The sequence below is a fragment of the Lycorma delicatula genome, chromosome 6, assembly GCF_047948215.1.
Source record: "Lycorma delicatula isolate Av1 chromosome 6, ASM4794821v1, whole genome shotgun sequence".
Lineage (NCBI taxonomy): Eukaryota > Metazoa > Arthropoda > Insecta > Hemiptera > Fulgoridae > Lycorma > Lycorma delicatula.
Window position 1 is genome coordinate 30,072,748 of NC_134460.1, and position 27,264 is coordinate 30,100,011.

Sequence of the window (27,264 nt, forward strand, 5' to 3'; positions counted from 1 at the left end):
GGCGGAGAGTGACGGTGGAAGGCCAGCCTTCAGTGGGAGTCCAACAGGATTGCCGCTGCTGGGTGCTCCCGGGGGATGCTGGATGCCGTTGCATCCAGTCGGCACTGGGTTTGCATCCATGCCAGACAGAGATGGAAGACGTCGATTGGTGTATACTGCCATGATAGAAGATAAGGAATATGCATTTTTAATCAGTCCAAGATGGGCTACAGAGCGGCCGTTGAAGGAGTGTTCTCCCTAGAGGATGTCATGGAATATATATTGGCCTTGCTGTGAGAAATTGAATATCTGTGCTGTGTAAAATTTTAATGTTAAAAATGAGTAAATTAATTATTATTTAATAACTTTTAAACTCAAGACTTTAAGTTTAATTACAAGTATTTGAAAATTTTTAATAATTAATTTTTTTAATTTTTAATTATTGTAATGACGTTTGTGGTCATCATTTTGATTTAAATAGCCAGAATTTAATTTTTTTGATATTTGCTTGTATTTCAAAAATCTTTAAAACAATGTATCTCATTTAACATTTTTGAGCCGTCCTTTTCCCGGCGTCCCCTGAAGGCCATTACTTTAAATTGGGGGCTTACTGGGTTAGCCTCTCTTATCGGGGAAAATTTCCAAGTACAGAATCGGAATATTTCAAATAAAAAAATAATTAAAGAGGAGCATTCAAACGTAGTTCTAACTGAAATAAACACATTGTTGGCTGCAATTTTGAATCGGGCGATAAGAATTTAATTTTAAATATATAATTTTTCTCTCCCATCGAGCTCTTTAAAATCATACATCAATTGACCATTGGTCCCGTTTGAAATTTTTGATTTGCCCTCCCAACGTCCAAAAATCAAAAAGAGTGAAATATACGTTCATTGAAGCAGCCTCTCGGTACAAGGAAGAATGCCAAAGAACGCACCCAGTTATCTTAATTATAAAAAAAGTTAGACGGAATTGTAAGTTACTTTTCAGCCATCCGGTATATCTGGTAATTTCGATTTATTTTGAAATATTTTTGTAACTAAATCTGTTCATCCAGGTTATCTAAATGTGTTTTAGTTACGTTAATATTCAAATGTCGATCTTTTATTTTATTTAAACGTCAAATTCTTACTTTAAGTAGAGAAACATAATCCACAGTAAGTTTTCACCAGTGGACCCGTAACTCCAAATTACGTAATATTGTTAAGCATGAACCCCTGTTTTACTGATAAAAGTAATTATGTGCTTTAAAATTGGAAATTTTTTAAACATGGCGTAATTATTAAGTAATTAGAAATATAATTTAAAAAAAAAAATGATATTTACTGGTGTATACGTATGTGTAAGATATTTTAAGTTTACGATTCATTTCCGGCCTCCGTGGCGCGAGTGGAAGCGTCTCGACCTTTCATCCGGAGGTCCCGGGTTCGAATCCCGGTCAGGCATGGCATTTTCACACATGCTACAAATCAACCGTTCATCTCATCCTCTGAAGCAATACTTAACGGTGGACTGGGAGGATAAAAAAAAAGAGTATGATTTACAGCAAAAAAAATGTGCGTGCGCGTGTATGTAAGACAAGACGAGGAAAAGAACTATTTTTATTTTATATAACTTTTATTTGTTATATTTATTAAACAAATCGTGTTTTTTCCTGATATATTATTCCATGTTCGGAAAAAAATAATGTCTCAAAAGCTGAATAAATAATAATAATACATTAATTTAAAAAAATAGTTTCAGCTCAATCTATGTTTAAACATATAGTTTAGGTTATTTAAATTTAATTAGTTTAAGATAAACGTACCGTTTGTTGTTTCGATAATAAATATGAAATGATTAAAATTTTATGTTAATATATTGTATTAGGATCGATTTGAAATGAATAACGTGAGCAACTTTGTTTTAAGTGAAAGGAATGAGGTTTTTAAGTTGGTAGTAAGGGGAGTATTTTTGGGGTTAGGTATTTTTTGTTTGAAGTTGGCTGGCTTGGGGTGCGGTTGGTGTGCAACAGCAACGGGCAAATCAGTTCGTGCGTGGAGTATGACGATGGAGGAGGCTAATTTAGCGGCGCGCCAAGGCAAAGGGCGCTCCGCGTCGATCTGTGCTCCTTCGTTTTCTAGTATGGAAGCGATGGTACCTGGAACACCACCTCCTGAAGGAGGTCGTCGACGACGACCTGCTGCTAGATCACAATCGGCACGTTTAACTGGAAATAAATCTATTCGCCGGAGGGCTGTCGCTGCTAATCAGCAAGAAATGGGAAGTAATCATAGTATGCGTTCAGGAAGTAGTGAACCGCGTTTGTCTGAAACTACAGGTAAATTAGATAAAAATGCTTTTGTTTTGTTCTTATTTTTTCTTTATAAAAGAATTAATACTGTTACTTATTTATACACATGTCTCCTGTTGATTGTTTGCTAAATAACTTTTAAAAAACAAACTACTTTCTTGTTTTGTCAAAGTTTTTTTTTTTTACATATATTGCTACGGTACCACATACGATAATTCACTATTAATCTACTCATTTTGTTTGGATTATTTAGGTATAAATATTTTTCCATCAGTTTTTCTTACATAAAACAAATTAAATTTTATGACGAAACATTAAATATCAGTAGATTATAATTATAATTATTATTCATTCGGATGTGTACACTAGTCTATTATCCGGAAGGATTCCTTCGTTACATTTCCGAAAAAAATATTTTCAATCTTTACTTCAAGTAAGTAACTAAAAAAAAACACAATTTTGGTATGAGAACGGGATTTTTAAATAAAAAACCCGAACTCCGTTAAAAGTTTTTAAATTTTGATTTACTTTAGTTTTTATTTTTTGAGATTTTTCGCTAAAATGCAACGGGAGCGAGTAAATCGTAAATAATAACCTTTTTTGTCCAGAACAAAAAACAAACGGGTGACTCCCGTTTGAAATAAAAAAGTTTTATAAAATTATACAACTTACAGTTTCATTGAAATCGGTTGTGTCGATTCGTTCGTACTAGAATTCTCTGACAAAGAACCTACAAACACAAACCGAACACATTATTCTTTACTTTATGCTTTGGTAAACACCTTGCGGACATAAATGAGGTGACTTTATTTCAGACATAAATTTGCATTGTTACAAATATTTATGTATATACATTCTATCTTCTAAACAAACTTTTTATCTATGAATTTGCAAAACAATAATTTTCTATAATTAATTAAAGCAGTAAACAATGTTTTAAGGAAATTATTGTTTTAAAATATTTCATTTTACCTTAAATTTAAGTCGTATTTTACTTTGTCATTTGTACATTTCATAATTTTTGCCTTTATGGTATGACTACTTTTTCTTTGCAATTTTTTTACCGAATTCATGACAACGTTTTCTAGAAAGCTAAAAAAATGTTAGTTTAAATTATGCTTATTATTTTTAAAAAAGTTTTAAAAATGGTTGGTACTTTCTATCGGATGAGATAAATATTTTAACATGAAATAATTGTGTAATGAAAATTTATTCTGAATTATTTTTTTAGTTGTTTAAATCTATGTACTTACGCACTAAAATTTAGCTGAATATAAAAAAAAAAGTTACTAGTTTTTGGATATATATTCAAAATTATTCCACACAAAAGTCCCTAAAATAAGAAAAATATGTATATCTTTATACTGAATTTAAAAAAAAACAAACATATCTATCTAAACATAAAGTACCTTTGTTTCCATTGAGTGACAGATGTAATATTTTATCACCAAATAATAAATACTGGAGTAATTATCGCAAGTTAATATAGCAACTCTTGCTATATTTTTTTTTTATACCATTGACCTAAATTTTTTCCTCCCGTAAGCAAGAAAATATCTATATAAAAGTTTATTTAAAGTTCGGTTTTTTAGCCAAATTAAATAGTATACATATCAACAACATAAACTGTTGAAATAAATAATGAATAAGTTTTGATTTAGAAAAGAAAGTAAAAACATTGACTGCTATATGTTATATGTCTGTTACCGATCCCTTTGTGAAAAATATTTGCGTACAGCATAAATAATAAATTGAAGGGACAGGTGACTGTTTACAGGACATTGAGTAATTTTTCAGTTTCTTATTTTATCTTCCTTTCTTCCTTTTTCCTGTTTAGCCTCCGGGAATTACCGTCAGGTATTACTTAAGAGGATGAGTGAGGATGATATGTATGAGTGTAAGTGAAATGTAATCTTGTACAGTCTCACTTCGACCATTCCTGAGATGTGTGGTTAATTGAAACCCAACCACCACCAAAGAACTCCTCCGGTATTCACGATCTAGTATTCAAATCCCTATAAAAGTAAAGGCACTTGCCTTTACTAGGACTTGAACGCTGGAACTTCCAAATCAGCTGATTTGCGAAGACGCGTTCGCCACTAGACCAACCCGGTGGATTTCTTATTTTAATATATTGTTACGTTTTAATATTATGATAAATGGTGGGTAGACGAGTGTACAAAAAAAAAAAAATTAAATCCCACTGAAAACAGATAATAATTAGAAAAAATTAAATTACCTGTTATCAATTTAAAAAAATAAATTATTAATATTACCAACATGCTTTTATTGTATTTTCCTTTGTTTGTTTTAAAATGGGTTGAAATCATTAACATGCAGATTAATTAACATTTTATAAAGATAGAAAATATTAGTCAAAGTGTTTGTTAACACTTGACAAAAAATTTAAATTTGAAAAACGTAAATTTTTAAACAGCATTATAAAAATTTTAATATTGCTGTTACTTTTCATAAACGTTTATAAATATACTTTTTTCTGGATGGATGATGCACAAATAGAGACAGTTTCGTAACAATATAATGTCAAAACGGTAAATTAGAGTATGATAATGCGGTTTAAGGAGGGGTCTATTTAGAAACCTTGCATTAAAATTCGTTAACGATTAATTCAACTAAAAAAAAAAGAATTAAATACAAGAAAAAATACAATTTTAATGATGCTGAAACTAGTATTAAATTTATTCTATTATAAGTTTAGATTAATTAATTAAATTGTAAAAAAAACAACTTAGGACTGACTTTTATAACTCAGAATAGAATAAGATTTTCAGTAGTAAATTTATTTATAAGTTGGTAAGTCTGAAGTTACAAATATATTATTATGTACAATTTTTTAAGCTATGAGTAATTGTGCATATTCCATTTAGTTACCGGAAGTTTAATTTTGAGTTGGAAACATTATGTGCCAAATATCATCTTTTACGTCTAACTGTTTATTCGGAGGCTTGTCATAAAATAATTTTATGACCTAAAACTATTACCCCAACGAAGAGAACATATATATATATATATATCTGATATATCTGTAAATGTTCAGGTGATTCAAGATTAAAAAGAAATAATTTTGGAAATTGATTGTAGAATTTGATATAAGGAAAAGCATTATACGAGTATATCCGAAAACGCTTTGTTATCGAGTTACGGCTAGCGAAAAATTTCCCTCTGATTTTGGTTACTCCGGTGAAATGCGGTCACACTGAAATTTTTAAGGCGTTATATAAGGCCTTGCATACCATGCCTAAGACCTATAACTTGATTTCTTGATATCAAGAAATAATTTATACTTGATTTCTTATAGCCTAAGAAACCGTAACTTCATGGTTCCTTATATTTTTTGATCTGAAAAATAAGACAGGTCCTCTAGATCACCGGACTGTACTTCTTCAGACATTCACTCAATACTTCACAGACTTTCACTCTCCAGTACCTCAGATTACAAGTAACATTCACCGTCCTTAAAAATTATTTCAGTAACTATTTAATGAGAATGGTCTTCCTGTTTTCGGTTTGGCTACAAAATGGTTTTCAATAATTGCTTCCGTCACATTCATTCATTCATTAAAGTATCGCCACAACCGCGCGAATTAAATACGGTATGCGCGCGCGCTTGAGTTAGAATCATTGAATTAAATAAACGAAAAATTTTTTTATTTAAATAAAATAACTATTTTAAATTGTTTGTGATGTGTGGGTAAGCTGTACATCAGAAACGATCCACAGTTTTAGGACTTTCTCGGTACACTGCTTTAGCCGCGTGACGGGAGAGTCGTACAACTCTGTTTTATTAATTTTCGGTTACAAGATGGCTTTCATAAAAAATACGCTAAACGTTTTGAGCATTTACATATTTGAAATAATAGATATATCAGTCACTAATATCTTAATTGTGCAAGAAATATTTATTATCTTATCGAGTTATAATGTACCTTGTTTTGCGTTTTTTATATTTAAAATTTCGGCCGTAAAAATTTACAGTAAAACAAAATTAATTAATCTAGATCTTAATCTTTTATTTTATCATCTACGTAAATAAAAATGTAAATGTTTGTTTGTTCAAAATCTTAAATCTCCGAAAGTTCTTCACCGATTGCTTTGAAATTTTGATATAATGTTGCATTCGAATACCCGCGTGTTTTTATTTATCTACTATTTATATACTTAAGATGTTACACCTGTGACAGGTAAAAACATACTTTTTTTGAAAAACAGTGCTATCGGACGTAAAAGCAACACACGCTATACTAAATATTTTACGATTCCATTTCAATGTTCTGATATGTGTGTCCGCTATTGACTAAAATCTACTGGACCGATTTACGCGCGGGGAAAAAGGAAGAAAGGAAAAAATCGGAAATGGGAAATAGGGAAAAATTGAAAAAGCGAAAAATCGAAAAAATGTAAAAGAAAAGAACGGGAAAATGGAAAAAAGAAAAAAGGGGAAACGGGGAAAAGGAAATGGAAAGGGGAAAGGAAAAAATTAAATGGGGAAAGGGTATATGGAAAAATGAAAATGGGAAAAAGGAAAAGGAAAAGGGGGAAAGAAAAAAGAGGAAAATGTAGAAAGGGAGAGAGGGTAAAAGGGAAAGGTTAAATTTTGTGAAGTTCCGTAATGTTCATTTTGTTAATGTTTTATCAAACTTTCAATTGTGTTCATTTAATTTATATATATAATCAAATCTAGCAATAGCGAAGCATTGCCGGATCTGCTAGTCATTAATAAATTTAAAAAAAGACAATCTAAAAAATAAAACTTTTTTTCGTGTGGGTATATAAGATAAATTTTCTGAAAGCCTAGATCCATAATAATTTATTTAATGTTACAATTGCACAGATATTTTATTACTGGGTTTTCCCGGAAATCTGTTTGTGAGCAGTTGTAAGTTTGTGAACTCTAAAATTACACCCTAACAATATATATGTAATGCGCGCACGCGTGTACACACACACACACATTCACATACACATGCCTATATATATATGTTATTATTGTAGCTCCTTTTTCCCAGAAGTACTCTCTGCCATACGCTTAATGAAGCTATGGACATTATATCTATGATTTCCCATTTGTGGTTTTGCGCATTGCGGTAGTTTTTTAAGCACGCCTTAACCGCAGTACGTTACTATTATATTGACAGGCTGATTATTAGCACAAATTAATCGGAACAATGATTATAGGTTATTGTAAAATCAAAATATTAAAACATTATGAATATTTATTTGTTATTATAACTTTTTTAATAAAATAATTACGATGTCAGATAATTTAATAAAACTATATTTAAAAATAAATATCTTTAGAATTACGATTAAAAAAAAAAAAAAACAGCAGTTCGTTTTTTGTATAGCAATAAGTAAATGTTTTAAATATAGCTCTGAATAGAAAATTCACGCTTTCTTTGTAGTTATATTTAGAATTCATTATTAATTTAACGTAAAATTTTTTTTTACGTTGATAATCTCCTAATGTGTCGGTCAAACTGGAGCCTGTTTTTTTAATTGAATAACTAATAGAGTTAAATGTTGTTTTATTAATTTTAATTATTCTTACCTTATTTTCAATATAAAGCGTTGCTTTTAACTTAATAGGTAATTGATTTTCTGATTAATATATTTTGTTGTTATTAATAAAATATTTCTTTAAAAAACTGATAATAGTTATTCCTGAAATTTTTAATTCTCTGCCCTTCATTTATAAAACACACACACACACACACACACACACACACAAAAGAAAACTGAATTGAAAAGTAAATTAATTTCAGTGTGTTGATGTTCAAACAACGGTGGGACACATTGTTTTCATTTATATATTACAGAAATCTTTTTTTATAGAATTGGTTAAAGTAGATTTACGGACGGTGAAATCACATAAATCTGTCAACAGGCCAATAAAGAAACAAAATAACAATAGCAATTTTTACTTCGTAAAAGGTGTTGGCAGTAGAAGAGCGTTGTTGTATTTATAAAACCAAGCGATTAAAATATTAGGAAATATAAAATGGAGTTTCATAAGTAATTTTACTTCGTAACAAAAGTCTCGTCATTAATATTGTGAAGTAGTGAAAATAATTAACTTAACTATTTTAAAATAAATTAAGTGCTACGATCATTAATAAAATAATACGTTCAGAACGAGTTAAAAATTCAATTTAAAGTGCATATCCATCGTTATTTAACTTCGTTGACATACGGAACAGATTATTTTATTAATCGTATTTCATTAATTTTCTTATATTGTGTAAGTAACATAGTAATATAAGTAAAAAAAAAATCAGGATTTAAAAAAAAAAATAATTTAATAGTTACTTAATTATAAAGTCCCAAAGGGGTCTCTCATCCCAGGATTATCCTAGGGCCCAAGCTGGTCGCAACCTTTCTTCTAGGTATAATCGGTACAAAACACCTACACAGTTCATAGCACACCCACATCACAAAATAACACTTCAGTGGTGGAAGACATAAATGTTACATGCTACGAAACAATAACATACACACTCGCTAATGCATCGTATAACTTTAATAAAAATTAAATATTAGGTACAAAATGTTTAAAAAGATGATTTCTACCATGATTTACGTATTCCTTCCGCATTTAAAATTTTTTTTTGTCTCCAGTCATTTGACTGGTTTGATGCAGCTCTCCAACATTCCCTATGTAGTGCTAGTCGTTTCATTTCAGTATACCCTCTACATCCTACATCCCTAACAATTTGTTTTACATATTCCAAACGTGGCATGCCTACACAATTTTTTCCTTCTACCTGTCCTTCCAATATTAAAGCGATTATTCCAGGATGCCTTAGTATGTGGCCTATAAGTCTGTCTCTTCTTTTAACTATATTTTTCCAAATGCTTCTTTCTTCATCTATTTGCCGCAATAGCTCTTCATTTGTCACTTTACCCCACCCATCTGATTTTTAACATTCTCCTATAGCACCGCATTTAAAGCACTTTATAGCACTTCCATATAAAGCGACACTCCAAACATATACTTTCAAAAATCTTTTCCTGACGTTTATATTAATTTTTGATGTAAACAAATTATATTTCTTACTGAAGGCTCGTTTTGCTTGTGCTATTCGGCATTTTATATCGCTCCTGCTACGTCCATCTTTAGTAATTCTACTTCCCAAATAACAAAATTCTTCTACCTCCATAATTTTTTCTCCTCCTATTTTCACATTCAGTGGTCCATCTTTGTTATTTCTACTACATTTCATTAGTTTTGTTTTGTTCTTGTTTATTTTCATGCGATAGTTCTTGGGTAGGACTTCATCTATGCCGTTCATTGTTTCTTCTAAATCCATTTTACTCTCGGCTAAAATTACTATATCATCAGCAAATCGTAGCATCTTTATCTTTTCACCTTGTACTGTTACTCCGAATCTAAATTGTTCTTTAACATCATTAACTGCTAGTTCCATGTAAAGATTAAAAAGTAACGGAGATAGGGAACATCCTTGTCGGACTCCGTTTCTTATTACGGCTTCTTTCTTATGTTCTTCAATTATTACTGTTGCTGTTTGGTTCCTGTACATGTTAGCAATTGTTCTTCTATCTCTGTATTTGAACCCTAATTTTTTTAAAATGCTCAACATTTTATTCAATTTTGTGACGAAATGTTTGCCTTAATTCGATGAGATTAAAGCAACTATATCATCGTTTTAACTGAAATGAGATGAAATAAATGAGTAATCTCTGTAGCACAATGGTAGCGTTTCTGTTTTTTTTTCCGAAATATTCTGGGTTCGAATATTTGTCAGATGTGGTATTTTTTATACGGTTTAGAATATATATAATATTCTCACTAACAAGCATAAGGAAATTCATTATGCATATAAAAATAAATGTTTTAATTAATTTGATTAATTAATAAATGAATCAGAAAAGATCACAAAGAAAAAAATGAAAGTCTATAGCAAAATGCATATCTCAGCCGTTAAACAAATCATGATTTCTAAATTTAGTTTATTTATTTAAATTTTGTTTGAATATTTCTAACTGCGTGTTAGTAATTTTAGTATATATTTGTCAAAGGAAGAAATTGTTTAAATACATATTTTCCGCGTAATTATATTATTGATATAAAATTATTGTTTAAGATGTTCTCAAAAAAATTTAAACACTTTTGATAAAAGCTTATTCAAAGCTTTTGATAGTTAACTGTAATTTTAGAGCTGCATTATGGAATTAATTATTTATTTTAAATGATTCATTTTACATATTAATATATGTTTTACAAATTAAAATTAAAAATTAGTAAAAAAAATCCCTTTCGGCACGCCGGAAGACGGAGGTAGATTTCACCGGTGCTAAAAAGGGGATAAAAAAGATTTTCATCTTTAAGTTAAGAAAAACTTCAAATTTACTCAATACAATGGTTGCATGTAAAAAAAAATTTCACATGTTTAGCATACGACAATTCTTCTTACAATTCCAGCAATATTTTGGTCATTCCTTGCCGTAACGGTTGGTAATATCAAAAATTGTTTCAGACATAAGTTTTAGCTAATATTTAGAGGATTAACGATCGCTTTAAACCGATTCGATACTGTGCCTATTAAGGGAGGTATGATCTGTTTTGTCTTCAAAACCCCATTTTTCCACCTCCTGGGTCAATGGTTGGCGATATCAAAAAACTTTACTTAGATAAGTTTTAGGCCCTTATTCAAAGAATAGTAGGGACTTTAAACGAATTCGATATTTTACTTAATAAGAAAGTTATAGCGAAATTTTGTTTTTTCGATAAAGCACCCCCATTTTCCGATTTTGACCATTAACAAATTTGACTGAGATTTTTGGACGAGTTATTTTTATGGAACAATTTGAAAGTGATTGGCGCAAAATTACGGCAGTTACCTTGTCCATAAGAAAGTGAAAAATATATAAATACATTTTTGAGATGACGGTGGTTTTGGGGCCTGGGGGATGTGAAACGCGAAGATCTGTCAAAATTTTCCGGAAGTTGAATCATGGTACCCATTACAATAAGTAGCTTTCTTATGAAATCTACCTAAAAAGGTAAAACGTTTAGCATGATTTTACATCGTTTGTTGGTTTAAAAATACATTTTAATCAATAAATGGCACGTAACGATGATAAATTTTTAATTTATTTTACTTTTATATCTTTAAAAATAATATTACTGAAAAACTTGAATGTATAACACTGAGGATGGTGTCTTCTCATGAATTTGAAAATGGTGGCAAATGATTGAATTTTTTGAAAAACCGGCCCAAGTAGTGATTTCTGCCGGCCTCCGAGGCGCCAATGGTAGCGTCTCAGCCTTTCATCCAAAGGTCTCGGTTCAGGCATGGCATTTTCACACGCTACAAATGGTGGTCGCGGAGGTGATTTCTACAAATTAGGGATTTCTATTAGTTTCATATTTAAAATATGACAGATATATTTTTTACAAAAGTATATATATAAAAGAATTCATAAATGTGATCGTAAAACAAAAGAAAAATTGAAAACTTAGCTGTGGACAGATTTATTTTAAAGCCGTGGCACGAGTGGTAACGTCTCGGCCTTTCATCCGGAGGTCCTGAATTCGAATCCCGGTCGCGCGTGGCATCTTTCATACGCTACAATTCCATATCCTACGCAGAAGCTTTCAAGCTTATGTGGTGATATCATCTAGCAAAAAAAAGTTACTAATTTCTTGTATTAAAATTTATTATTATAAACAAAATAATTTGTACTGAGCAGGATTCAAAGATCCAAAAAAGTGAAAAACCTCTGTTTTAACACATTTTATGAAATAATTTTCCCCGCACAATATGAAACTCTTTTCTTTTTAAAAATTAAAAAAAAAAGTTAAACATGTACTTCTTTTACAGTTTTATTTATCGTAAAGTATTATTATCTTTTTTTTTATACGCGGACTTGTTTTCAGCCTTTATATTTTACTTCTGATGAATGAATTTCTTTATTAAATTATGTATTTCTATTATATTCATACATATAGTTTTATTAAATTATTCAGAAATTTAATGTTAATGCTTTTTAATGAACAAATATTTTAAAAGTATTAAAAAAAATTAACATATAAAAACTATGTACACATACAAATGAAATGCAAAATTATTCTAGTATGTTAATGTAGTCTACTGTATGCAAAACATGTTTCTAAAATGTTATCGAATCTACCTACTAAAGGATATTAATAGAAAGAGCAGTAATACGAAACTGTTAATTATGCAGGCCACAGAAATTCTCTGATCTTCACTGCCGTTCGGCTTAACGGAGATTCAGTTGCATGTCATTGACTATTAGTCTACTGAAGTAATCCATCGGTCGAAACGTCTACTACGGTTTAGCAATCTAAATGAAGTTTCCGGTATACTAAAGATTACGCTCTTGCTAATATAAACACCACTATTGCAGCTACACTATATTATGTGAAGCATATATCTAATTTTAGCTTATCATGTAAATTCAAAAAAAGAAAAGAAAAATCTATATGGTAACTTTTTATTTCTTATTAATAAAAATTAAAGCATTTTTATGCAAAAGTTCATCACGTTTATTGCAAATAAAAAATAGTTTTTGTCTATTTATTAATTTTTTTTATATAAAAAATAGTGGAATCTTTGCTTAGATTTATCTTACCAAGTACATATAATTTTGATTGATTATGATTAAGTATCTGCATATAATATATAATATCTTTTTATTTGGTGATCACACACCCTATTAGTAAACTGTAGTACAAAACTCGAGAAGCTGATGTATTTAAAAGAAGGCATAATAATAAAAAATATTGACCACCGTTTATTTCAACAGTTAAATTTCAGTAGATTCAGTACACCGAATCGCTAAATACCTTTCAGCAATGAATGCAATGAACAGTGCGTGTAGAGTATGCGACTTAAGTTAACAGTTTTCTTAACAGTTAGCGTGACTTATGGCATTCAAATGTACCATCCGAGCGACCAGTCAGCGCCAGGTCCCAGCAGGGGAAAATTTAAAGCCTACTAAACGTATACTAATGTATAATGTAACGAATTAAAACATTCTTGTTAAAAAAGACTTGTTAGATTCTATATTTTGTAGAGACATAGTGGTTTTTATGTTATTATTGATATCTATTGTATGAATGTGCATTTTAGAGAGAATAAAGAAGATAATTTCAGTCCTAGTTTGGTCTATTTGCAAAGGCAGCAGAAAGGAAAAACAGTCTCAGGATTATTTTATTAGCATTCCCCGACACTAAAGAAATTACACAAATAGTATGGTCGCTGCACTACTTATGTCCCAGAATCTTTAGCCCAAATCCAGCGAGCGCCTAGCCAAAATCAATATAGATCCCAGAAAAAAAAGAATTTAAAAAATTGGAAGAAAATGAAAAGGGGGTGGTGTTTTACTCACCATGGGACTCACAAGCGGCGAGTCGGACCGTGTGAGAGTTCCTTGATGCGATTGCTATGTTCAACCGACATCAATAATTTATTTAAGGAAAATACTCCTAACACACTGCCGTAGGAAGCTAACTTTGAGATATACGGCTGACCACCAACTAATTAAGGCTCCAAGCGCTTTAATATGGCGGCATTCAGCGACCTAGGCGTGGCAGCGAATTTCTGTCTAGACGAAGTAAATTTTAATTTATGGATGTCGCATATATTTTTAGTAGTTGACGGGGTGCGCCTACCCATTTTAGCAAATATATGACAAGTAAGCGGTTGGGACACGCAAGCCGGAATGGCACCGCGCTTAGTCCGCTCGCGCTGTTAGGTAAACTCTAGGAGCTATTTTGGACACTGGTCGCTAAAGTGTTTCGAGGCTCAGTAGCTGTTTATGGCACAGACATTCGATCTTATGGGCGACCGAAAGGGGTGGTAGCGGGAGAAATGCCAAGCAAACCAATCATTATGGGATCCTGAAACGAGACAAAGTGTTAGTCTATCCAGAGGAGCGTTTCAAGACAGTTTCCTGGTCTTAGGTATTCATCCCAACCCACCGGGTTGGTCTAATGGTGAACTCGTCATCGCAAACCAGCTGATTTCGAATTCGAGAGTTCTAACGTTCAAATCCTAGTAAAGGCAGTTAATTTTATACGGATTTGAATATTAGATCGTGAATACCGGTGTTCTTTGGTGGTTGGGTTTCAATTAACCACACATCACAGGAATGGTCGACATGAGACTGTACAAGACTACACTTCATTTACATTCATACATATCATCCTCATTCATCTTCTGAAGTAATACCTTGAGGTTGTTCCGAAGGCTAAACAGAAAAAGAGAGAGAGGTACTCATCCCGCCCACAATTCCTCGTACCTCGTAATTTCAGAAAATCTTTACCAAGAACGGGAAATTAAGTTACTGAAAAAAAAAATTAAATTACTGAAAATTTTATTTTTCCGAGTAAAATGCTTACTATTAAGGAACATTTTCAGTATCAAAATTCATACAGCGTATGTGAATATCCAACTGAACAATAAATTATTCGACTAAATTTACTCGTGACCTGTCTTACTCGTTGAAAACACGTTAAAAGTAGAAAATCCAAAATATTACGGAAAGATTTTACAAAATGATTCTTGATGATTTCTTTGAACGTTAAGCATACAAATTTTATCCTACTACTTTACTTATACACTTTTTCATTTTTTTTGTTTGTTAAATATTTAAAAAAAGCAAAAAATTTTCATGTATTATTGTTTGAAAATAATAAACAGTAACGATGCGTATATTAAAACTCAATAAACAAAAAATTGTGATGAAATGTAAATTTTCTATTTATTTATTCTTTGAAATTAAACAGTTTTTACTTAATGTAATTTCTCTTGTTAAATTTTCCTGAAATTTATTCGCTTTTTTCTACTACGACGAGGTATAAAGTAGTATGAAATAAAATCAATTCCCGATGCATTAATCTTCATTATTATTACGTTGTTTCAACCTTATTTCGTTACTTATCCACCCTACTTTACGGACTTCATGGCTTTTATATATATTCTACTGGTGAAAATATATAAGTTCATTTAAGCATAGGTTTGGAAACGCTTAGTTAGCGAAAGTCGGCTGACGAAAGGTTTCGTTCTGATTTCTGCTCCTTCTGTAAAATTAAGCCGGAATGTAATTCATGGGTCTCAAATTAAGGGGGTAATTTTAATGGTTTTATATAAAATGTGATCTGAAAAATTGAAAAAAAAAAAATAGATCCTAAGTCTATTGACCATGTTTTGAATAAAATAATGTATTTTTTGACCCCAGTCTTTTGTATTTTACCCCAGAGTTTTCGAAAATTATTGTACCTAAGTTGTCTGAAAAATTTTGAGCCTACCAAAGAAAGACGTATTTTTTTCTGACAAATATAGTTTTGCTTTTTAACAAAGTCTCCTTTCAAGTCGATACACTTTTTCCAGCGATGCCCTAACCTCTTTAATCCTTCCAAATATTAGTTAATGCCTTTCTCCGCAAAATAGGCGTTTACGTATGCGATAACCTCCTCGTCTGATGAAAACCTCTTTCCTCCAAGCGAAACTTTAAGGTTAGGAAACAAGAAAAAGTCGCTTGGGGCCAAATCTGGTAAATACGGTGAGTGTTCAACCAATTCGAAGTGCAGTTTGTGAATTTTAGCTATGGCGACTGTTTAAGTGTGAGCAGACGCATTGTGCTGATGGAAAAGCACTTTCTTCTTCTTCTTAAAATGTGGTCTTTTTTTGCAATTTCTGCCTTCAGCTCGTCAAGTAATTATGCGTAATACTGTCCCGTTATTGTTTTACCTTTTTGAAGATAGTCGATAAACAAAATTCCATTATTATCCCATAGAACAGTCGCCATTACCTTCTCGACCGATGGAACCGTCTTTGCCTTTTGCGGAGCAGGTTTACCCTTTTCAGTCCACTGTTTTGATTATTGTTTCTTCTCTACGTTTTATTTGCAGTTATGAATCGACGCAAAAAATCTGACTCGTTTTGCTTAAACTGCTGGGCCTTGAAAATGTTCATTCGAATGCGTTTTTTGTCCAAAGTGAGCAAACGCGGCACCCAACGCGCGGGTGGCTTACGCATATCCAATTGTTCAGTTAATATATGACAAACACGTTCTTTTGATATGCCCATAGCCTCTGCTATCTCTTTAACCTTAATTCGTCGGTCGTCCAGTACCATTTGGTAAACTTCTTCGATGATATCGGTGGTGGTGTCAGTGTTTGGCCGTTCTGAACGCTCATCATCGATCAAGTTGGTACGACCATGCTTAAATTCAGCTGTTTATCTTTTCACGATGTCAAATGAGGGATAACCCGTAAACAAACAGCTTCCTACTCGGTTTTAATTTGCGTAGGCGGCGTATTGCCTTTCAAATGCAAGTAATTAATCACGGAACGATATTCGATTTTTTTCATTTTCACAAAAACATTCACACTCAAACGATTATCAAACAACTGAGAGTCCAAAATGGCTGAAATTTTAGTGATTACCTTTCAACGCATGCGCGAATACATTCCTTAACTTTTATTGACGAGTGCTGCTATCTTCATGTTGAGGCTCAAAACTTTTCAGACAACCTCAATTTAATAGTTTTTGATAAATCTGGAGTAAAAGATGAAAAATTGGGGTCAAAAAACATACGACGTAAAACAAATTTGTTTAAATAAATTTAAATTTATTTAAATGTTTTAAATAAAACTTGTAGAGAGTTTGCTTCTGAGTAAAATGGTATAAAGTCTGCAGAAAATAAATACAAATGTAAGAATTTCGAAGTTTATTAAAATCAAAACATATCCAAATTTGGTCGATTTTAACTAGGTATTAAAGTAACCACTACATTTTCCCCTTATTTGGATCTCAAGAAATACTGTCCGGCTTAATTTTACTGAAGGCACAGAAATCTTGGCGACAACTTTCGCCAACCGATAATTGCTAACGAAGCGTTTCCGAACCTATGTTTGTATGAACTTTCTTATTAATTTCATCAGTAAACATGTTCTGAAAGTCTATAATTCTTGGTTAATTACTTTGTATATATATATATATATATAAAATATTTGGGTCTTCGAAGTTATTCTAATTTCTACGCTGCGAGTTTATTTCACAGTAGTTTCATTGAATGTGGTTGTGACAGAAAAATATTTAGATTGTTCAAAACCAGTCTACTGAGTGCAGTTGAAAAAATTCATGGACTGTAAATAATTTATCGTATTTCTCCTTTGATTATGTGTCGTCTATATTGTTTATATTCGATTGTTTTACTGCAAAAAAAAGTACTGATTTTGTTTGTTAGCATTCATTTATTCGCTGCGTAGTAAAAATATCGATGAGTATTGGATACGGATATACATACATTACCATCTTTTATTCAAATTAAAAAAAAGTAAATACGATAATAAAAAATTGAACAATATTCATACTAACATGAATAATCACATATATCTGAAATATCTGCTTACGGTTGAAATCTACACGATTATCCGAGTAAAAAAATATTATATAAATAAAAAAGAAGTTTCTCAAAAATTAATTAATGAATAAAATAATAATAAAAGAGACTGGCTGCGGGAAAAATGTCTTACTTGGTCGATATTTACAAAATTATGTTAGCACATCCATCGGAAGAAAGAATCATTTTTTTAATTTTTATTATTGAGAAGAGAGAAAAAAACAATTAGTGTCTGATGATGATAGAGTTATTTTCTATAAATATTTATAATTAAAAATGTCAGCTTCCTTCAACCAATTTAGTTTTTCAAATCTCTGTATGTTCCACATAAGAAAACGCTGACAGAAAAGTTGTAATATTTTCCTGGTATTAATTATTTATTCTTATAGCGGAAAAGTAGTGAGTTGTATAGAAACCTCATATTCGAACGTCATGTTAAGGTTATGTATTGTAGGATGAACATGTGCTTCTAGTTAAATTTACAAGCTGAAAGAGTGAATTTACTGCAAAATATATAGTAAAACACGGGTTCGAGATGTCTCCAAAATTACAACAAATAACCAACAGATAAATGACTTTCGAATATGAGGGTCTCTTTTCACGGGTTTATTTGAATACATTAAAGAACGACTACTTTCAATGATGAATGTGTGTTTACGTTAAATTTACATGATGAAACGTTGTTGATTTACTGAAAAATTCATAGTAAAACATTTGTTTTAACTGCAAACAGCATGATTAATTTTAAATTTATGATGATGGTGTAGGTCATCATTACTTTCAGCGATATGTGTTTTATCAGTGATCGTTGTTTACGGTTCAAACTTCAAAATCATTGTTGGTTTTTATAATCTAACAGCTGTTCAGTTAACGCTGTAAATTTATAATGATGTTCTCCATCAGTCAGTCATAATTACTTTCAGCGAAAGCGGGTGTTATGGATTTTAATTTTTTTATAGTTGTGATAGCTAATTATTGACAGCTGTGGTTATTTTATTTATATTATACATAAAAAACGGGTTTATCAGACACATCTTTCATTAAATAAGAAAAAGGGCGTATCTCGAAAACGGTGCGTCGTAGGCTATTTTTAACGCGATTATGAAAGGCTTGACCACTTTGCGATCACCCGGAACGATAGTCCTAGTCCCATGTGTCTAACGGCCACCGTTCTCGAGATACTAGCACGAGCGAAATTCGCAAATGTCAATTCACCTCAAAGCCACTTTTCACTATGAATTTTTCAATAAATCTACTCCTTCATCTAGTAAATTTAAGAAAAACTATGATGAGGTTCTGCATCAATCAGTCATCATTACTTTCAGTGAAAACGGGGTATAGACATCATTCTTCAAGTTAATGATTCTTTTATTGTATATGTTCCTTCAGATCTGAAGGAATATATACAATAAATAGTTTAAATAATTTCATATAAAGTCGTAAAAGTACATAAAAGTTTATTTCATTAATAATTTTATTATCACTGAAATATTATTTATAGTAAAATTATTTTACCATCACGGGTTAATAGTTATTAAATCAATATAATTAAATTTAAAAAAAAAGTAAATAAAAAAAGATTAAAAAAAAACAAAATAAAAGGAGACAAGTCTGATTCGAACCGATGTGTGTTCCCATTAACATCAAAATATTTCATTAATTAAAATTTTAATTTTTGATTGCAATCATAAAGGGAGATACACAACTAGATGTTACAATAGTGATAAATTCAAAATTTCAACATCCTACGGCTAATCGTTTTTGAGTTATGCGAGATACATACGCACATTCATACATGGTATCTGGTATGTACCTACAGACGTCACGCTGAAACCAGTCAAAATAGATTAAGGGATGTTCAAAATGGATATTTTCGTTGAAATATGAAAACTGAAATGTTTCGTGATCACAATACTTCCTCTACTTCGTACAAGGAATTAAAAATCAAAGTCAGGACATAATCACACACACACACACACACACACACACACACACACACACACACACACACACACACACGCGCGCGCGCACACACACACACACACACACACACACACACGCACCCCCACATGCAAACGGACATTTGAAACGGCGAAAAACAAAGAAATTCGAAGATGTAGAGAACGGGAAAGAATACAGCGTGAAATAAAGATGTAAAAGAAGCTTGCAAACATGGTAAATGGAGAAAATGGTTTATGATAATTCAGTACAAAGGATGGAATGAGAAATATGATTAAAACGTCTGTAAAACTCCGCTTATGTAAATCGCTGCTCCACTTACGTAAACTCCGTTTGTATAATGTGTGTTTGTGTTTTTATATTTTATTTTATATGGTTAGTAGCGTAAAAATAAGGATTAAAAATAAAACTAAAAACGCGTCTTGAATGATATAAATATTATTCTTTCAGTTTACAATGTTCTTGTATTATTAGGATTCTATTATGTCAGTGCTGGAGTTGCTGGATAAATATTGTTCTGGCTTGCGTCCATTAGTTTTCTTTGGCATCACATCCTTGTCTGTACGTTATATAAGAAAAATAAAACTGAAGCGTTTAACTATGAAGTGTTGCTATTTGTTCACTGTAAAGCATAACAGTTCTTATTTATTAAAAATAAATAATGCAATAATTTATGAGACTACCAGAAAATTATTATATTATAATGATGTTAAAATTTGTATAAATTAATTATTTATTTATTTATAATCTATTTTGTAGTACTAGTAGTAATATATCCAAAAAAAATTACAATGAAATTGTAAACCGTACGGTAAGAGTCTCTCAGAAATCATTTCTTCCGCTCAAAATTACAAAAATTTGTGTAATATAAATTAAACTTTTTAAAAAAATGATACTGATATCAAAAACGGTAAGACGCTACATTTCTGTTATCAAAATCTGTTATTAATCTAAAATTTCGTTTAAAAAAAAATACAATTTAGATAAAATTCTTACCGGCCCGATTTCTTTTATATGTAATACAATATCACATTTACAGAAATAATACAATTCTTTGATTATTCGTTGTTTAATAAATGAAATCGGGCCGGTAAGAGTTTTATTTAACGTGTATTTTTATCTAAACAAAATTCTAAATTAATAACAGAGTTTGATAATAGAAATGTATTGTCTTACCTTTTTTGATATCGGTATCATTTTGTTAAAAACAGTTTTATAATCTATTTTGTAGTATTAGTAGTAATATATTATATTACATAATATTATAATTTATATTAATAAATTATATTACAGAAATTTTTGTTTTTGTGCGGAAGAAGTGATATCTGCGAAACTCTTACCGTACCGTTTGGAATTTCATTGTAATTGTTTTTGATATCACCGCGTTTTGCTAGATTACTCTTTTATTTTTTTTATATGAATTGCTGATTGTTATCTTATGGATTTATTATTAAAATTGATCGCCTTCGTAGAACAAACAAATATATATTTTTCGAATTTCTCGGCCAATTTATTTTAATGATAGTCATATCATTCACTTCATACCATATTTTTCCTTTTTTAATAAAATTAGTATAACGAATGACCTTTACGAATCGAAGATCCGTGATTTAATATTGCACTTATTACTTTGTAAGTGTAATCCTCGATTTTTATCGAATTCGTAGACACACTTTTTATATTATTATTAAATGAACTTGTTTTTATTTCTCCATCGATTACTTCGAATTCTAATTTTAGAATAAAAATTTCACCGCTCGAATTATTTCTGTTTTACGTAACAAATCTTTGTTGCCACGTTTGCAACACATTCCTACTCGTGTTTTTTGTATTTTGTTAGGAGTTATAATCTCTTGTAAACTAACACTTTTTTTTTAATGAAGTAATGGGAATCAAAAAAAAATTGTTTCATCTTCAGTAGTTTCATTTATATAAGATCATTTACTCTTAAAACAAGTTGTACTATGTTTTATTTTAAATTTTATTATTTGAAGTTTCTGAGTTTTGATTCCCGGTCACGTATGAAATATTTTACAAAAATGTATGCACATGTTAAGAGTCACTGTTATTCAGTGTCGGTATATTATGTTGCATGTACAATAAATACATAAAAGCTAGCAAGTTTTACTATACTTTACAGAGTTGCAAAGAACTAAAATTATCTTCCCTAGGTAGGTTTAATCATTTTTACGACCTTAAATTCCTCATCAAGGAATAATAATAAAAAAAAGGTTCTGTAAAGATTTGATAAATTGGTAAAAAATTATCACAAATCTGTATTTTAGGTATTATTTCTTGAGGTTAATTAAAACATTTAAAAAAACACAATTTCGAGCTTTATTAACCAAAATTAAAAAAAAAAAGACCTTTATTCTATAATTCAGACTTAAACCCTTATTTCTACCCTAAAACACTTTAGAGTAGCGTTTTACCATTCCAAGAAATTATAGAAAAATTATTTAGATAGGTTGAAACAGTAAAAAATTATTAGATTTATTAGTGCAATTTTTTATTGTTTGTACTGATTGATTTATTGTTTGTTTGATATATTTATTTTCTGATAAGCTAAAAACTGCTCGCAAGTAAAAGTTTCATTGAATCAACCAACTTGGAAACATAGGAACCACTGTAAAATCTTCCCACATTCTCATCTTATATAAATACTCGAATAGAAAATAAGTAAAATCAATTATTATACTCAAGCTATCTCATCAAATTTAATTACTAAGTCACACCGTTCCTGAGATAAACAAATGTATATCAACTCACGAATGCATATATATATATATATATATATATATATGCATATATATATATATATATATGTATATATATATATATATATATATGTATATATATATATATATATATATGCGTACATACAAATTTATTTTTAACAAGATTTAGTATTTTTGCGAACATGGAAAGTACATAACTTTGAGAAGTAAAAATATTGATGGAAAAAATATATTTTATTAGTAGCAAACATTTTAATTTTATATGTGAATGTATAACCGCTGGAAGAATAAGGAAGTTGATATATAGTACGAGAAATAATTAGTCGAGAAAGTTAAATTGATATTCATAACCCGTAAACTTTTAATGTGAAATTGAAAAATTTTGTGATTGCTGTATTTAAATTTCTGTGTTATGGATCGTTGGAGTCTAATATAAAAAATTATGATATTAGGAATTTTCAGTTTGATATTTGAAAGTACGACAAACTGTGTATGTTTTTAAAATTGCCTGTTTTGTGAGGTTACGTAAATTTATAATTCGTCTAAAAAAAACTAAAAAATTAAATTTACAAAAATTTAACTAATTAGGATTTGTAATTTTATTTTAAAATATTTAAATTAAAGATAGTTTTATTAAGAATACTTACGTGATTTTTATTTTACCAAAATGTAGTAGTTATTATAAAATAAAACAAATATATATTCATTTTTTTTTTAAGAATTCGATAGGATTTGTTTATTATGAATTAGCTATATGTAATAAATGAAGGAAAAATTATTTAGTTAAAAAAAAAACTATTATTCAGAAATAAAGACAAAGCTTCTTTATAATAATTTTAAATTTGAAGATTAAAAAAATCTGATGTAAGCACCTCATGACTTCCTTGTACGCCTATTAAATTATATATTCACATTTTTAAAAGTACATAAAATTTTATTTCATTAATAACTTCTGATATTTTTTTATTGTTATTATTCGATTATTATTTATTGCAAAACGTTTTTTACAGTCAGAGGTTAGTAATTATTAATAAATCAACATATTTAAATTAAAAAAAAAAATTAAAGAAAAAAGGAGATGAAATCTGATTCGAACCGATGTGCCTTCCCCTTGTAAGATCCAAATATTTCATTAATTAAAATTTTATTTGGCTACAACTCTAGAACTAACGAAGATAAGTAACACTTATGATATACTGTTGAAAAGCTCTCAATGAGAGTCTATTGCTGCAGTTAAGAAAAACTCCAAAATCCAAATCTTTTGGATTTTGAGCTTTTCTGGACACTTTTGGTCCAATCGATTGCAATCAAAAGAGAATGTTACAACAGTTTTAAATTCAAAATTTCAACATCCTACGGCTAATCGTTTTTGAGTTATGCGAGATACATACTTACGTACGTAATACGTACAGACGTCACACCGAAACTAGTCAAAATGGATTCAGGGATGGTCAAAATGGGTATTTCCGTTGAAATCTGAAAACCGAAATTTTTTGCGATCACAATACTTTATTTCGTATAAGAAAATAAAAAGACACTAAAAAGGCTGTTGATTTTATAAAGCTCCTATGAAGGAGATAAAAAAGTAAAATGAACAAAATAAGATTAAGATTTGAAACTTTAAATAGAAGAAAAATGATTTTATTTAACTATTAAAGAAAAGAGTAAGTTTATACAATACGTACTACGAAGAGAAATTATATTTTAAGAAGAAATATGAAAAACAAAAAGGAGAAAAATAGTGAGAAAGAAATACAGACAAATAAATAATTTATGTTTATCTGTAGGACAGGCGAACTCGTGACGCTCACCTACTGTAGTAGTAGTACGTATTAAACAAATAATATTCTCTGCGACATCATTCTGCTGTGCGCTGCTAATTGGCGCGACGACAGTCCCGTGCGCTCTCTCCCTTCATTCACCGGCCTGTTGCAACTTGTATCGGAGAGGTTAACGCTTTGTCTGTTGTTTTCCTTGTGTAGTAGTTAGTAAAAATATAATTTAATAAGTGAGTATTTTGCAAGTTAATGTACTTTAAGGTGGAAATTAATGTACAGCATGTGTTTTGTAAGTATGAAATATTATTTTAATGTTTTAATATCTTACTAATTAATAAGTTATATATTGTTTTTTCTGTTCTATACAGATCATTCATTTGCCTAGTCGTTTTTGTTATTGTGTTTGACAAATAATACTTTTATTTTCGTTTATATAAATTAAGAATCAGATCACGACTGTAATTTGAAAGTTCCGGCTATTTTAATGTACAATAAAAGGTACTTAGACTATTTCGATCTATAAAAATACAAGGTTTAATTTTTACATTTTTTGATTCTTGGGTTCAGAGATATTTGGGTCTTTTCTGTTATGTACATTACACTATTTATTTATGAATAATTTTTTCGACACATATTTACTAAGTTTAAAACCTATGACCATCCAAACATAAGGAACCTTTTTCTTATTCCTAAGTTGTCCTGTCCTAAAACAGGACAACCTTTAGCTCATGTAGTCATGTCACCTGTAACAACGGTTTTACAGCGTACCGTTATACGCCAACAAATGAAACGTCACCTTAACGTTACAAAAAAAGAAGAAAATAAGCATACAGTAGTGTAGAATATTAACAAAATGCAAAGTTTCAGATAACGTTTTATTAGACAATCCAGAAGCAGACTTGCCGTTCGGATTAAAGCAACATATAACGTAATTTTAACATCTATGCTACACGATTAACTAAAACTAACCTAAACAATACTTCGAATAACGAAACATTATTATACAGGCACATTAATTTTTGTGCACAGAACAAGATTTTATTAACTTTGCATACAAACAGACAATACATTATCGCTATCGCATCAGTAAGCCAACATAGGTAACATTTTTTTCAGAATTATTTATCTATGATATTATTTAATAATTTAATATGATGATATTAGAAATATTACACTATAATTTTATATAAATTCGCGAGAAATAACAAAAAAACAGAGTGCGGGGAGCTTAACAGATAATATCCAAATCTTGATTAAAAAAATTTATTTACATATGTTTAAATGCTTTGTTTACTTCCATTTGGCTTACAATTTCAAAAGCTGTTAACATACAACTTTGAAATTACTTATTCTAGTTTTTGTGTAAGGATTTTAATCGAATCGAATTAATCTAAAAAAAATATTAGATGAGAGAATGGAGAGATATTAAGGGAATATAATATCTTAAAAGGGATTTTACGTTATACAAATTTTGCTTGTTTTTAATTTTATTTATTTCTTTATAATAAACAATTTTTTTTACCTAACAATAAAAAATAGATTGCTATAGGACATTTTATTTTTATAATAGTGGAAATTTTATTAACCTGAACTCCCGATTTTGATGAAATTTTAAATAATGTTTATTTTTAATCAAAATAGAGTAATAAAAGTGAAATTAATTTTCGCAAATGAATTACGTTTAAGAAACTCCAGTAGGAAGTTGCTTAATAAACTGTAACTTTAGGTTAATAGTCTGACCTCCAATATTAATAAAATTTGAAAGATTAGTTTGTAAAAATCAGAATAGAAAAATAAGAGTAATTATATTCATTGACAACATTATCCCATTAACGGCAATATTAGATTACATTGGCCTCATCCAATTAAACTGGATGAGGCCAATGGTTAAACTGAAGATTTACGTAATTTAAAATCGTAGTTAAAACGTTATTTAAAGTCAACGACGCGACGTTTTTTATTCGTTAATAACTAAATATACTTAGTTTAAAATCGATCAGGCCGCTATCATATAGAAAACAGGATCCTATTTTTGAGTCTTTATATTAGATCAATCGATTTTATAATTTTGTCTGTTAACAAGGAAAAATAATTAGGTGGTTTGAAACCTTGCCACAGCCCAGGTAGTAATAGCAAACCTAAGCAAACCCGCTTAGTAATAATTGAATGTTAAACTTAATTTTCAAGAACGATATTTTATGTCTTCCTACGATTGATGTATATTAGTTATTTTTAAATAATAAAACATTATTATTACTTGTTATTATTCAAAGTAATATTTTATATTTTTGATAACAAATTTTCATTTTGAGTAACTTGATTGTTCATCACTAGAGCTGTTCATTTAAAATTGATGTTATGATGTCAGTCCATTTGATAAAAATATATTAAGCTATTTTTAATACCTTATTTTATATACATGGTTTTTTTAAAGGTGAGGCCAAACTCTAGGATGTGATTCTACTTAAAATGCTGAAGAAAAAATGAGCAGTGAACATAGGTCCGAAAACGCATCTCTCTGTCCACCATTTTGTGTTTTTTAAGAAAAAGATTATTTTTCAAAAACGGTTGCAGATAATCAATAAGATTTTGTACTTTATTTTAAACTAACATTTTTTAATAGTAAAAAAATAACGATACTCTTCGTTCACAAATTTCAAAATGGCGGTTGCTTCAATTTTTCAATCTTAAATATCTTGGGAATTATTAGATATATCAAACTGTGTTGTATTATAAAAATTATGAAGTATTTTTTTGTGAAAAAACGAACACTTAGTCGTAAAAATCCGACAACAAACAACAGAGTTATTGCAAAAAGTAGGCCTCAACCGGTATGGCGGCCATCTTGTTTTTTTTAATTTTCGTTACTTACTTGATAACGAAATAAAATTGCTAAAATTAGCTATTTTAATCAGAAACCACTGTAATAAATCACGATAATAAAAAAAACTACATGACCGCCATATTTTTATTTATAAATAGGTTTAGGCCTACTTTTTGCAATAACTCTGTTGTTTGTCGTCAGATTTAAAAAAAATTTTTTTTTTTGATATTTGTCTGAAGAGTAATTGCAAGCCCAAACCTATTGAATATCTCGTTTAGT

At 29.9% G+C, this 27,264-nt stretch overlaps 1 protein-coding gene across 1 annotated transcript in view; it reads left to right on the plus strand.

Moving 5' to 3' along the window:
* The first annotated feature begins 2,015 nt into the window (after window positions 1–2,015).
* Rgk3 (Rad, Gem/Kir family member 3) overlaps window positions 2,016–27,264 on the plus strand; it is an 836,659-nt gene continuing 811,410 nt past the window's right edge. The window contains exon 1 of the mRNA XM_075369062.1: window positions 2,016–2,299. Coding sequence (XP_075225177.1) covers window positions 2,023–2,299 — 277 coding nt within the window. The 5' untranslated portion in view covers window positions 2,016–2,022. The remainder of the gene's footprint in view (window positions 2,300–27,264) is intronic.